The 14,369-nt window shown below is 41.7% G+C and overlaps 1 protein-coding gene across 3 annotated transcripts in view; it reads left to right on the top strand.

Annotated features, from left to right (window-relative positions):
• Positions 1-14,369, top strand: part of STAC (SH3 and cysteine rich domain) — a 135,373-nt gene that overhangs the window by 100,884 nt on the left and 20,120 nt on the right. For all 3 annotated transcript variants that reach the window (XM_019727663.3, XM_074312639.2, XM_074312640.2), the window contains exon 8: positions 46-134. In XM_019727663.3, coding sequence (XP_019583222.3) covers positions 46-134 — 89 coding nt within the window. The remainder of the gene's footprint in view (positions 1-45; positions 135-14,369) is intronic.

The following is a 14,369-nucleotide window of genomic DNA, read 5'->3' as shown; positions in this document are numbered from 1 at the left end:
TCTTCTTCCTTCCGTCTCTCATTTTTCTTTTATTTTCTTTTTCAGGGACTTCTTTCCAAAGACCCATTACAGATGAACACCTACGTTGCCTTGTATAAATTTGTACCACAGGAGAATGAAGATTTGGAAATGAGGTAAAAACATGTTTTAAAGAAAAACAAAAGAATGAATGAAAGAAAGAAATATTTTAAGTCAATGTGTTTCCATGTGAAAGGAAAATAATTCAATTTGTGCTACCTCCTCATGCTTTAGAGCCGTGATTCTCGGGCTTCAGTGTGCATCCAATCACCTGCAGGGCTGGTTAACACCTACATTGCTGGAACCAATCCCTGGAGTTTCTGATTCAGCAGATCTGGGGTGGGGCTTGAGAATTTGCATTTCTAACTGGTCTACAGGTGGTTCCGATGCTGCTGGTCTGGGGCCGTGCTTTAAGAAGCACTGTTTCAGCACATCGTCTACAGAACTTCTAATGGGAGTTTTCATGCAAGTTGAGCATCAAATGCACTTGGCACCCTGGGGTGTCTAATAGAAAATCAAAAAAATGTATTTAATGCCCAAATTAACATTGATTGAAGACTCAAACTAAAACTGTTTGCTTCTCCTGCTGGAGACCGGTACCTCCCCCTGGCTCACACCCTGAGGTAGGACTCATCCCACTGATGGTAAGTGACAGGGGAGGAGGCTTAGGTGAGCTTTGGGATCCTTAGGAAATCTGAACCTTTCTGTTGACCACAGTGTAGGTTCCTCATGTTTCAAGGGTAGTTAAGCTGGAGTCAATCCTGCATTCACATCTATGTGATCTTAAGCAATTTAGAAATATCTCAATACACTGATTTCCGTATGCATGAAAGAATAATAATGACCTCTCCCCTCTCGGGTATTTGTGAGGATGAAATGAATAATGTTCATAAAGCCTACAGCACAGTGCCTGGCCATCATAAACAGTCAGTAACCGGTAGTTGTTACAATTTTTATAATGTGGTGTTTACTGGCCTATCTCGAAGAAAAGGCTTTACTCCTTTCTTTGATTCATCACCCCAAAACATAGGCAATCCAAGGAGAAGGCATTGGTGTTTTCCAGTCCAAGCGCAGGATAGAAGGGGCTGCTTTTCCAGTCAAATGGGCCTTTGGAGATTTGTTCTTTCCAAATATGATGAGAGTGGAAAGATAAATTAGCACTGAAAACTACTGAAATGTCAGAGCATTAGTGAAATACCCTCTATCTGGGGGTGGACTCCACTTGTCTGAGTGCCATGCAGGCCGAGTTACCAGTCACCAGTCAATCCCTTCAGATCATTTCCGGAAGGACTTGTGTCTCCACCCTGGGGCTACCTGGGCTTCTCCACATCCTCAGGCTTGTGATATTTCCCAGGCATGGCCCCTCACGCACTTGCTAGGATATGGTTCCCCACCTCAGTGAAATCTGCCTCTCCTCTTCCACTTTCCCCAAAACCCCTTAAAAAGAGAGAGCTACCAAAAAAGTTCCAGTTAGACCCTCTTTTCCTGGTTCCAAAGCCATTGGGTCAACTTCAGCAGCTCACTGCCCCTCATGCTGCAGCCTCTATGGCAGATGTGTGCATCCTGCCAGAGTCGGGTACCTCCGCCTGGCTCACACCTAAGGTCAGCTGGGTTTCAGTATTCCTCTAGGGGCTGCTTCCAAGTAACTCTTGGGCCTTTCCAGAGGAGGGTTCAGGGTCTACACCACAGCTCCTTCCATTTCTGCTTTTGTACATCTGAGTTTTCTCTATCATTGTGTAAGAATGGCCATGCTGAAGTCACTGGTAGGAATTGTAAATGCTACCTGAACAGTCTGACATCCGTGCAGGAGGAGAAGGCATTTACCAAGTGAAGCCCTAGTGGATCAGAGATGTAACAAGCCCTGAAGGTGAGAGCCCACCTAGAATTCACTGGGGTGGTGCTCTGCCTTCAGCTGACGGTCCACAATTACCTATCTACTGACGAAGACACGGGTGCCATATACAGAGGGTGCCAAAAACATATACACACATTTTAAGAAAGGAAAAAACTGTATTAAAATTGTAATACTCAAGATATACCAATAACAAAAGATGAATACAAGTTGTGTATGTAATTTTTTGGCAACCCCGGTATTTACTTTGCAATAAATACGGTATATTTTGTCCTTCTTCAGATTGTCATTTGGGAGTCCCAAATTTAAATTAACAATTACTTATTGTGTGAGTCCCACCATTTTATATGAGAATTTTATATTGAAGTGATCAGGTGGAAAAAAAAATTCCAGCTAAACATAGAATGTTATTGGGATGCTGAGGAATGACGTCTAGCTGCCTGGTGGCGGTCGTAACTTTTTGTGCTTATTTTAGTCGGTTGCAGGCCATTAAAAGTCAAGTTGTCAGGCCTGCATCAAACGTTTACAGGCTGCTGCAAAGCACACAGGACTGTTCGTTCCCAGGAGTGAAGTATCTGCATTGCATAGACTGCGAGATTGGAGTGATAAATTGTACTTACTTTTTTTTTTTTCTTTTGCCAAGAGATTGTAGGTTCCCATTTTAAAAGCCAGGCACTTGATTTACAAAGTGTAAGGCCATGCTTTGGGGATTTGGTGAAATTCCTTGAATGAGGAACTGGGACTTTGTGAATTATTGTTTTTCTCCTTAAACCATAAGGTAGAAAAAAATCCCTTTTAACAAAATTCCATTCTTATCCACCTGCATTCTGATCCAGGGGAGCCTGCTGGGTATTGTCTTCAGGAAAGAGAACAAAGAACGTGAGAGTACAGGGGTTGTTAGGAATGTGAGCTTGAGGGCAAAGAAGGCCCCACTGGTGAAACCAACCAACAGAGATCAGAGCAGATGAATCACCGCTTCAGCAAGCATTTGTTACATACCTGCTTAGTAATCAGGAAAGGTTGTCTGCCAACAGCCAGCAGTCCAGATCTCTCTATCGACTTCCAGATGCACATCCCTACCTGCCTGCTCTAGGAGTGCATGGCACGCAGCAGCTCCACTCTCCCTCCACAAACCTGCTCCCCAAGGTGAATGATGTCACCATCTGCCCAGGCTTCAAGCCAGCCCCCAGAGGCTTCCCTTTGCCTTATGCTCAAACGGTATTTACTGTTCAAGTCCTGCTGGTTGTCTTTGCCTAAAATCTACTATAGCCATCCCAACCTTCACCTCGTTCCTAGGTTGGTGTAGCAGGCCCTACCTGGACTCTGTGTTCCTACTCTTGCCTCCCACTCTTCCGTTCTCATCCATTTTGAGTGGAGAGGACTCTAAGGTGACAGTGCACTGTACTGGGGGTTGTCTAAACTATGGAGTCAGATAAAATGGATTCAAATGCCAGCTACTCTACTTTCTAACAATGGAGCACATTACATCACTTTCTGAACCTCCTTTTTCTTACCTGGAAAATAGGGATACAAGGCCTGCCTTTATAGGTTGGCTGTGATTAAATAAGATAACAATATCTGGTACATAGTAGGAGCTTACTAATGTTAGTTCCAATCAGTTCTATTCATCCCCCAGAAGTAGATGCTTCCTTTACAGATTTAAGAAATGAGAGAAAGAGAATGATCATATCAACAAGGGTTCACTACATGTTTAAGAAAAAAAGTGTGGGCATCACTTGACATGGGTTTGAGTCCAAGTTAGGCCTCTCACTAGCTGTACGACCCCCTCCCCTATGAAGCTCATCTGAGCCTTTGCTTGTTCTCTTGTAAAAGAACATAATCATTATGCCTGCTTTAGGTCTGCTCATGACAAATATATCTTTGCTTGAAACTATCCAGTGTCCTCCCAGTTCCCATGTGTAAAGACCAGAATATTTTCAGGGACCTCCAGGACCCATACAGTCTCATCCCTGATGACATCTCTACTCTGTGTTCTCACTCACGTCTCTGCTCCACCCACAATAACTTCTTTCCTTCCCCAGAAGGACCACACTATCACCTGCCAAAGGATTTTTCTTCCTGCAGTCTGCTCCTCCCCTCTCCCACCCTCCTATCCACCCAACACCACTATCATCACAACACACACACACACACACACAATTCCAGTGACTATCATGAACCCACTAGATCTCAGCTCAGGTTTTGCTTTCTTGATGCAGCCTTTCCTGATACCCACAATCTGAGTTTTCTCTGTTATATTCTTTCATGACACCATGTTGCTTTCCTTTAAAGCACTTTTCTCAACTTAGATTTATGTATTTCTGGAATTCTTTGGTTAACCTTCCTGAGAACAAATCCATAATTGCTAACCTTGATATCTGTGTAGTACAGTTCTTGAAATATAGTAGATGCTTAATAGATATTTAATGAATGAACGAATGAATATTGTGGGGATGAAAGGAACTAATGCTGCGCCTGACATCTACAATTAGTGGGCACATCAAGTACATGACGATATAATGGAAACTGTAACAGAGGAAGCAAACCAAGCTCAGAGGGGTTAGCCAGGAACTGTTTCCTAGAGAAGCACCTTCACCCCATGATGAAACTATTTGTCAAGAAGAAATTATAGGAAAGGAGACCAAATTAGCCCATGGTTGTATTCATAAAGAACAAAGGGTTTAAGACAATTTTCAAGAATCCCTGCTACGGTACTTCTTTACTGAGCACTCACAGTTGAGGGTGGAGGAATGAGGCGCAGAGATGAGAAGCCAGGTGCTGCCCCCTTATTCTTAAGGCACTAAGCACTCCTCTTAGAAGTGCTATGGTCCCATCATTAGTCTCCAAATGCTGTCTAACTACAAAGGCTCCACACAATCTGTTTTGCTACAGTTTCAGTGCAAAATAAACTTCCTTTGTAAATTCATTCACCGTTACCTTTCCAAACTGCAGGAGCTCACATCCCATGATAATGCCCTATCTCTCCACCATCATGGGCAGAGATAGGAAAGAACAGGTAGCAGGACAGAAAAGAGCAATGTCTGGGAGCCACATAGACCTGACCTTCCTTCCAGTTCTGATCCTCACTAGCTGCACCAATTTGAGCAAACTGATCTCGTGGAGCCTCAGTTTTCTCCTTCCGAGGGAGGATATTTCATTTAATATTTCATTTAACATGATAATGTAAATGAAAGGTGGAATTTCATGTCCTGTACAAAGCGAGGTGTACAGTATATTTTAGATACCTTCTCTTCAGAATTTGCATCCTTTCACAATATGTTTTATTTCCTAGTCTTGCAAGCAACCTTATTAACACTACCCTAAGGATATTTAGTAGAGAAAACACAAAGGCTCTCTCTGGCCTATGAGCACATCCAATGAGACTTTATCTAATTGGTCCAGAGCTAAGGAGGCTGTGATACGCTGTCCTTCATCTTCTAAGTAGGTTTTGCAGTTCCTGACATGACACACCATAGGCATGGAATTTTACCATTGACATGAAATATGTGAGGCCATCATGTGTGGGATCTCTAATTATTACTGATGATTTGCAGTCTGGAAGCCTTAGAGAGCCACTCAGGTTCCTCTGAGTGTAATGAGCTTGTATAGTAAGTAGATGACCTTCTGTAATTAAGGGTCTCTAACAATTTCCACCAATAACCTTTATTATACAGTTTTTTTTTAAAGAGTTTGGAAAATTACACTTTATGGACTGCCAGCTTAATTCATGAGCAAGGCTCCTTAAAATGCTACTTGACATGTAAATTGGAGAACCTCGTTATAATCAGCACTGATATCATTATTATTACATACCACCTTGTGCATTCACATTGGCCATGTGTCAAATCATCCTCTTGGCCAAGTGGATGAGTATGTGTGTGTGATACACTTACATGTGCACATACACTCTCACACACTCACAGTCAGAGCTCCATGACCACACAGTCACACACTCACACTCACATGCACACATTCACATACTCATGCACACTCAAATACAGTCATTCATACACACACACACACACACACACACACAATTATTAACAAGAACTTAATAACACATGCTTAGCTTTTTGAAGAAAGTAAATCCTGCCCTCCATATTAACAATGTAACCAGTCCCATTATCCTCACTGTTTTCGGGGTCAGTAGTCTGCAAACAGTCTCAGAGCCATCATTTATTATTCATACCAAGACATCTTTTAAAAATCAATAAGAATAATTTTTATGGCTTTGCTGAGTTGATGTATCATGTAAATAATCAGCAGACGTAAATAACTCCAAATAAACACAAACCAATAAAACATCAGAGAGAGACTGAAATAAAGGACCAAGAGTAAATAAAAGAGAGAGTTCTGGTCAAGATGGTGTACTAGGTAAATGCTCTGCTTACCTTCTCTCATGACCACATCAAATTACAACTAAACTACAAAGCAACCATCATTAAGAATCGCTTGAAGTCTAGCTGAACCGAAGCCTTACAACTAAGGACATACAGAAGAAGCCACCTTGAGACTGGTAGGAGGGGCAGAGATGCAGAACGGGCTGGTCCCACACCCGCATGTGACCATTAAAAATCGGAGGGATATCTCGGCTGAGGAGGTTGCCCACAAAGGAGCAAGGGGTGCCAAAGCCACTCCAGGCACCCCAGTCCAGGGTTCCAGTGCCAGGGAGTGAAGTCTCCATAATTTTTGGTTGTGAAAACCAATAGAGATTGTGGCTGAGTGAGACAGAGGGCAGCTGGAGTCCCAGGCGTTCCTCTTAAAGGGACTGAGCATGGACTTACTTGCTTACAGAATTGCTGACTCTGAGATAGCTCTGGGGCAGCAGCTGGAGAAGTCACAGGGACATACAGGGGGAAACTGAGATGTCTGGCTTCAAGACGAGTGCTGGAGGGGCAGTTTTCTCCTAGATGGAAGAGCTGGTGGAGCCATTGGGTTTTTTTTTGTTAAGCTCTCCCCTTTCCCAGCGTGCAGTCATAGGCAACTGCCATATCTGAGTCTCCATCAACCAGCTTAACACAATTGGCTCAGCCCTGGTGATTCTGAGACCATGCCCCACCCAACTTCCGAGCCCACCCAAGCGACTTCCAGTGGCTTCTTCATACAAACCACCTGCCTTGGCTCATGTTACAGACTTTCCTAAAGTCTCTCAAAGGTTCACAAAACCCAAACAAGCAGCATCTGGCTTCTGCATGTCCCATACCTCAGATAGAACAGCGCCAACCCCAGCACTAAGGACAGCTGGCCTAGGTTCCCAGATTTGCCTCTCAAGGCACCTCCAAGCACAGAGCAGGTAGCAGTCATCTGCAAATTGCTCTGTGACTCATGCCAGCTGGCCCTGGGAAGGGCACAGACTTCAGCTGAATTTGGCCAACAGCAGGTCTCCTAGGTGACCCTGAGTCTGGCATGCCCTGTGGCTAGCTTTGAACCAAACTAGAATATCACCCAGCCTTGTCCAAGGATGACATACCCAAAGTGCTGACTGAGCAGATACCAGAGCCCTGCTAAAGCAAATCCTTCTCCATAGGGTCAGTCCCTGCACAACAGCTCTGTCACTATAGTAAAAGCCAGTCCTCACAACCAATGAGCCCAAGGGTCAATTCCTCCCATTGATGTACAAGTAGCAACTAAGGCTCAACTACAATAGGAGGACATACACAACCCACACAAGGGACACGCCTGGAACACCTGGCTCTGGCAACCAAGGGACTGTGCCACTGGGCCCGACAGGACACCTACTACATAAGGCCACTCTACGAAGACCAGGAGACATAGCAGCCCTACCTAATACGTAGAAACAAACACAGGGAGGCAGCCAAAATGGGGCAACAAAGAAACATATCCCAAATAAAACAACAGAACAAAGCTCCAGAAAAAGAACTAAACAAAATGGAGACAAACAATCCAACAGATGCAGAGTTCCAAAAACAGTTTATAAGGATGCTCAATGATATCAGGGGAAACGTCAACAAAGAGATAGAAGACATAAAAATGGAGATAGAAAACATAAAAAAGAACCAGTCAGAAATAAACAATACAATAACTGAAATGAAGAATACATTACAGGGTATCAACAGTAGATTAGGTGAAGCAGAGGATAGAATCAGTGATTTAGAAGATAAGGTAGCAGAAAAACCCAATCAGAACAGCAAAAAGAAAAAAGATTCCAAAAAAATGAGGATAGTTTCAGGAGCTTCTGGAACAACATAAAATATACTCACATTCACATTATAGGGGTACCAGAAGGAGAAGAAAAAGAGCAATGAAATGAAAGCCTATTTGAAGAAATAATGACTGGAAACTTCCCTAACCTGGTGAAGGAAATAGATATAGAAGACCAAGAAGTGCAGAGTCCCAAACAAGATGAACCCAAAGAGGCCCACACCAAGACACACTATAATTAAAATACCAAAGGTTAAAAACAAAGAGAGAATCTTAAAAAGCAGCAAAAGAAAAGCAGTTAGTTACCTACAAGGGAGCTCCCATGAGACTGACAGCTGATTTCTCAATAGAAACTTTCCAAGCCAGAAGGGATTGGCACAAAATATTCAAAGTGATGAAAAGCAAGGACCTGCAACCAAGATTACTCTATCCAGCAAAACTTAGAAGCCAAGAACAGATAAAAATCTTCTCAGACAAGAAAAAGCTAAAGGGGTTCATTACCACTAAACCAGTATTACAAGGAATCTTAGAGGGACTCCTTTAAGATGAAAAAAAAAAAGTCATAAATATGAATAATAAAATGGCAATAACTACATACCTATCAATAATTACTTTCAATGTAAATGGATTAAATGCTCCAATCAAAAGATAGGGAAACTGAATGGACAAGAAAACAAGACCCTTACATACGCTGCCTACAAGAGACTTACTTCAGATTGAAACACAAACACAGAATGAAAGTAAAGGGATGAAAAAGATATTTCATGAAAATGGAAACAAACAAACAAAAAGTGTGGGTAGCAAGATTTATACCAGACAAAATAGACTTTAAAGCAAAGATTATAACAAGAGACAAAGAAAGACCTAGTAATCCCACTTCTGGGTATTCTTCTAAAGAAACCCAAAACACTACTTTGAGGGGACATGTTCATCCATATGTTCATTGAAGCATTATTTACAATAGCCAATATATGAAAGCAACCTGGGTGTCCCTGAATGGATGAATGGCTAAAGAAGAGGTGGTACATATATACAATGGAATATTACTTAGCCATAAAACAGAATGAAATCTTGCTAACTGAGACAACATGGATGGACCTAGAAGGTATTGTGCTGAGTGTAGTCAGATAGTGAAAGATAAATGTCATATGATTTCACTTGTAAGTGGAATCTAAAGAACAAAATACACAAACAAACAAATGAAGCAGAAACAGACTCATAGGTACAGAGAACGCTTTGATGATTGCCAGGTGGGAGATGGTTGAGGAAGGGTGAAAAAGGGGAAGGAATTAAGAAATACAAATTGGTAATTATAAAATAGTCATGGGGATGTACAGTAAAGCATAGGGAATATAGTAAATAATATGGTAATAACTATGTATAGTGCCAGGTGGGTACTAGTCAGGGGGATCACTTCATAAATTATATAAATGTCTAACTACTATGCTGTACACCTGAAATTAATATAATATTGAATGTCACCTGTAATTGAAAAAAACTTTAATGGGGGAAAAGATAAAGAGGAATAAGTGGTTCAAAGTTCCAGATATAAAACAAAAAAGTCTTGGGGATGTAATATACAGCATAGGGAATATAGTCAATAATATTGTGATAGTGTGGTATGGTGTCAGATGGTTGCTGAATTTATCATGGTGATCATTTCTTTAGCATAGGGAATAAAATCAATAATATGGTAATAACCATAGTGCCAGGTGGGTACTGTTGAATAACTACCATGTACACTGAAACTAATATAGTATTGTATGTTAGCTATATTTTAATAAAAATCTTTTTTTAAAAAGTAAATAAAAGACTTAAAGGGTCAAATGCATATTTTAGTGACCATATGATGCCTATTCCAAAGAAATCTACTTTGGCTTCCCACATCTAAGACATTTTCATTTTTATTAGTCCTCCCCAAACAGATTTATATAATAGCCATGTTTCATTATGGGGGGGGGAGGAACAAGAGGGAGAGAAGTGACACAAATCTTATGAGCCAAGACAGGAAAAGAGGAACTGCGTTTTCAATGTATTAAATTCTGGGATACATATCAACTGTTATTTCAATGTGAGTCAGTACACCTAATTTTGAGGGGCTTTAAAGAAAAACCTGTCTTCTTTTATAACCCCAAATTAAGATTTAGATTCTTGAATCACCAGACTCTTTCTTGGAAGCAGTGAGTCTCAGATTCTTTCCATGGGTGAGTCGGAATGAAACCAGGCAACCAGTTGTCTCATTAGCTAAAATTCACAAGAACCTCTGCAGATGAGATGGCCTGAATTCATCTCTTTCTGATTTTTTTCAAAGCACCATTGGAAATAGAGTTAAAACTGATTTTAAGCCTTGTATGGCTGTTTCCAGGATGTGTTTCATCTATCCGCCGCTCATCATGTCATGAATGAGCATCTACTCTCTGCTGGGTGAACAACTGATAGAGCCCGTCCTCAAAAAGCTCAGGTGGTCAGAGGCTGGGGGCTGGCATAAGACGAAACAGGAAGGTACACTTCAGCGTGAGATCTTGTGGGTCAGGAGAGAATCCAGGATGCTGCTGCAGCACCTCAAGGGGGCATCCAAGCATCCTTGGGAAGTCAGAGAAGGCTTTGCAAGGAGGTGACATCACAGCCAAGCCAGGACTTCAGCAAAGGGGTCATGGGTGCTTGTGCAGCTTGGTGAGTGAGCAGTCAATCTCTCTCCAGTGAGGAAAGGGTAAGGGAAGAATAGGTCAAATCGCTGAACAAGAGAATTACTTTAAGAGGTACCAAGTGGGGGGCGCATGCAAACTCCATTACAAAAGAGGTGGTGCAAATTCATTGCAGGAGCAGGCGCATATTGAGCTAACCACATTCACTCCAGCTTCGCTCTGGAAAGACTATCTTAAAATTCTGTAAAGCTTAAAGCATCTAGTGTTGTGTTCATATTCAAATGAGAACACTTATGGTGCTTTACCCTTTAGGGGATAAGGTAGAAGAAGCAGGACTGAGAACTCACAGGTAGAAAGTAGAGACTCAGGGCTGTAACCCAGGGAGGCAAGCTACAAGTCCACTCACCTTCCTCTTACCCCACACCTTCCATCCTACACTGATTGTGGTAGGTTTCCTCGCTGATAAGGTTGACAATTATATCTTAATCAGCAGGATCAGACAATGTATTAATTTATCCCCGGTTGGCCATTCACATCACTTCTTACAAGTCTGTTAAGATTGTTAAGCTTATTTGTAAGACCAGGAAGCTTGTAGCCTATAGAATGAGTTAATGAAAAGTCACTCTTGTTCAAGGATAATTTTAAAAAATTAAGTTAAAATCATGACTCTGATACAAATATAAAGTGTACACATGTCAGAATTTTTACTAGACTCATTAATTAATGAGAGAGTCAGTAATGTATCACATTTGGTTCAAAGAATTCAAGCACCGCGTATATGTAGGCAATGAGTGCTGGTATGAATTTACAGATTCATGCAAAAGTGGTCAGTATTCACAGGGTAATAATTCATTAGATTCCACCAGACACAATTCACTTGCATTTCTATGGACAAGAGTCATTTGTATGTGTCATCAGTTTTCTACAACTTGTGGAAATGTAAAATAACAGCTCAGACATTGAAAGGGGGAGGGGACCTGGAAAGGTGAGTTAGACACCCAGATCGATAATCTTATTTGCCCATTTCAAAGTCTTTCACAATTTTCTCTGACATCCCCTTGAGTTCTCTTGGCAAATCTGTTGGGTTATCCGAGCAAGTAGTATTTTACAGAGGAGAAAACTGTGGTGAAGATGGTTAATACTTGTTAGAAGCCATAAGAATCTCCTGGAGAGTATTATTAAAATAGAGATTTCTGGGCGCCACTCAGGCCTAGAGAGTCAAATCCCATTTGGAAATCTGTATGTTAAATGTTTCTCTGGATTCTGACTATCTGTCAGATTTGAGAACAACTGTGACTTATCCCAAGATACTCAGTGGGCCGGTGGCATAGCCCCAACCAGAATGCAGGTGTTCTGATTCTCAGTGCCGATACCCAGTGTATGGTCCACACTGGGTTCTTGGCTTATAACTTATGTGATGATGTCCCTCATTCTGTAAGGTTTTATACACCCTCCATAAAATAAGAACAGGAGAGCCCTTGAGACAGAGTCAGCCAGAATAAGAATCCCTGGGTGTCTTGTTTCCATTCTCTAAGTACATTACTGCTTGGCAAATGCATCAACTTAATTAAAACTAAATGTAATTCTAATACACCAATTTGATTTAAAAATAATCTTCACAGTCACCAGGACATCAAAATGCAATTAAGGCTATTTGAGGGAAGTCTCTGATGCATATTATGTTCTGATGCTGCACTGTGTCAAGAAACCCAGATCTTCCCAAATGTCACTAATGTGTTTAGCAGCCTCCCTCTCACTCAAATGCCTCTTTCAATTAGGTCCTGGAGAGCGTGATCCATGCCAGTTCAGGAAAACTTACCAAATCCCATCCAAATTTCCCTTTAGCTGAATGCTTTTTCTCTGAGCTAGTCTCTTAACGTGGGAAAGTGCTGGCAGTCTTATGGATACCAGGTTTAAGACAAAATCAAATTGTGTAGTTCAAGAGTTCCTTGTTACCTACCCATGTTCTCAGACTAAATGGCTCTAGACCAGGATTACGGAAATTGAAAAATAGGTCTAGTGAAAAATCAAGCAGTAGATTTAAAATTAATGGAGCAGTTTGGCTGGCTTCTTCTTCTGTTCCCCTTAGCCTGGTTTTTCTAGGACATCTATTTTGGCTGAGTGAATATGGTTGCTGTAAGCTTCATCGGGGGTTCTTTTTGCTTAATGAATGGGAAAGGGTGAGAAATATTAAAGATATCTCAAAGTACTTGCAGATTAAAATGGAGAGTTCTGATGAGTTCTCACAAGGCTTAGGTAGTACAAGAGGCAGATTGACCTAAGGGTGTTAGAAGGGGATTTAACCCCTGCGTATTACTGTGAAGGCTCTCTGAACCTTCTTTCTTGCGTGAAAATGCACCATGTCATGCTCACATCACTCAGTGAACATTGCTGTTCTGCTCCAGGCTATTTGGCTGTCTTCCTCAATCCTTCCAGCCTCTACATTGCAATCAGCCCCTGGGTGGTAGAATATTAGCTCCAGCCCCCAGGCCTTGCCACACATGGAGTGGAGGGGCAAGAGGGATGGGGAATGTAAAAGAGAGGGAAAAAGCTTTTCAGAAGCTCGGAATCATACCCAAGGACAGTGTCGGGGCCACTTAAGAGGCTATTTCATTAACCAACTGTCCCTTCCAAACATCTAAGAGGGCACTCAATTAAAAGGTAGTTATCACTAGATCTTCTAATTTCCAAGTGAAGATTTACATTTTTAGGAGGAAATGTAATTTGTAAACCCTTATTGTATATCAGTCACAATGCTAAAGACTTCTACATACGTATTCTCATTTAATCCACACAGCAGCTTTGCAAAGTAAATATAGTTCATTATGTATTTGTTGTGCATGGTTTATAATTATACAAATATAAATGAGGTAGCTGAGTCTTAAAAAGGCGCGTATGTTTGGGATTTTTGTTTCAGGTCAATTCCACACTTGTTTGTGCCCCCAGGCCTATTTTTCTCATTCAGCAATGACACTTATTATAAATTACCAGTTTACGAGGCTTTCCCCTTTAAGATTATCAACATCTTGAGGGCAGTAACAATGTTTTAACCACAATAGCCACCATCTGTTGTGGGCTTTTCTACATTTCTTTATAAGTATCACCTTACTTAGTCCTCAAAAATATTCATGAGGTGGGCACAATTATTATCTTCGCCTTCAGAGAAGACAACTGATGCTTAGAAAAATTTATCCATCTCTGTACACTTGGTGCACACTCAAAATCTAACATGTCATAAGCATTCAAGAAATACTTGAATGTCATATAATTTTCTTCGTCTCCATAGGCAGAGATGAAGGGATAAAGAAAGACAAATATCCTTTGTTTTCCAAAACATGCAGTATATCCCAACTATTACAAAAGCATAGAAGGCCCAGGGCATCCTGCCTTGACCATGTCTTCCAAAAGAGGGCCAGTGTGAGGTCTCAGGTTATCCTAGACAACAGGGAAGGTGTCTCTCAGAAGCAGTGACCTCATCAGGAGGTGTCAGCGTCTCCAGTCCTAGGACTCTGTGCTCTACGTGGGGAATGGAGAGAGGCTGGGCAAGGGGGGACCTCCGGACAACTCACACTCCACCCTCCCGGAGCTCCCACCCACAGAATACCAAGGCACCTTCCTAACACCTTGCAGAAGAGTTCCCTCTAGCTGGCTGGGCTCCACTTGCATCATTCATATCATCAGTGCACAGGGTG

The sequence above is a fragment of the Rhinolophus sinicus genome, chromosome 5, assembly GCF_057876585.1.
Source record: "Rhinolophus sinicus isolate RSI-liver-muscle chromosome 5, RSI-T2T, whole genome shotgun sequence".
Lineage (NCBI taxonomy): Eukaryota > Metazoa > Chordata > Mammalia > Chiroptera > Rhinolophidae > Rhinolophus > Rhinolophus sinicus.
This window is presented reverse-complemented; position numbering and strand designations above follow the sequence as displayed.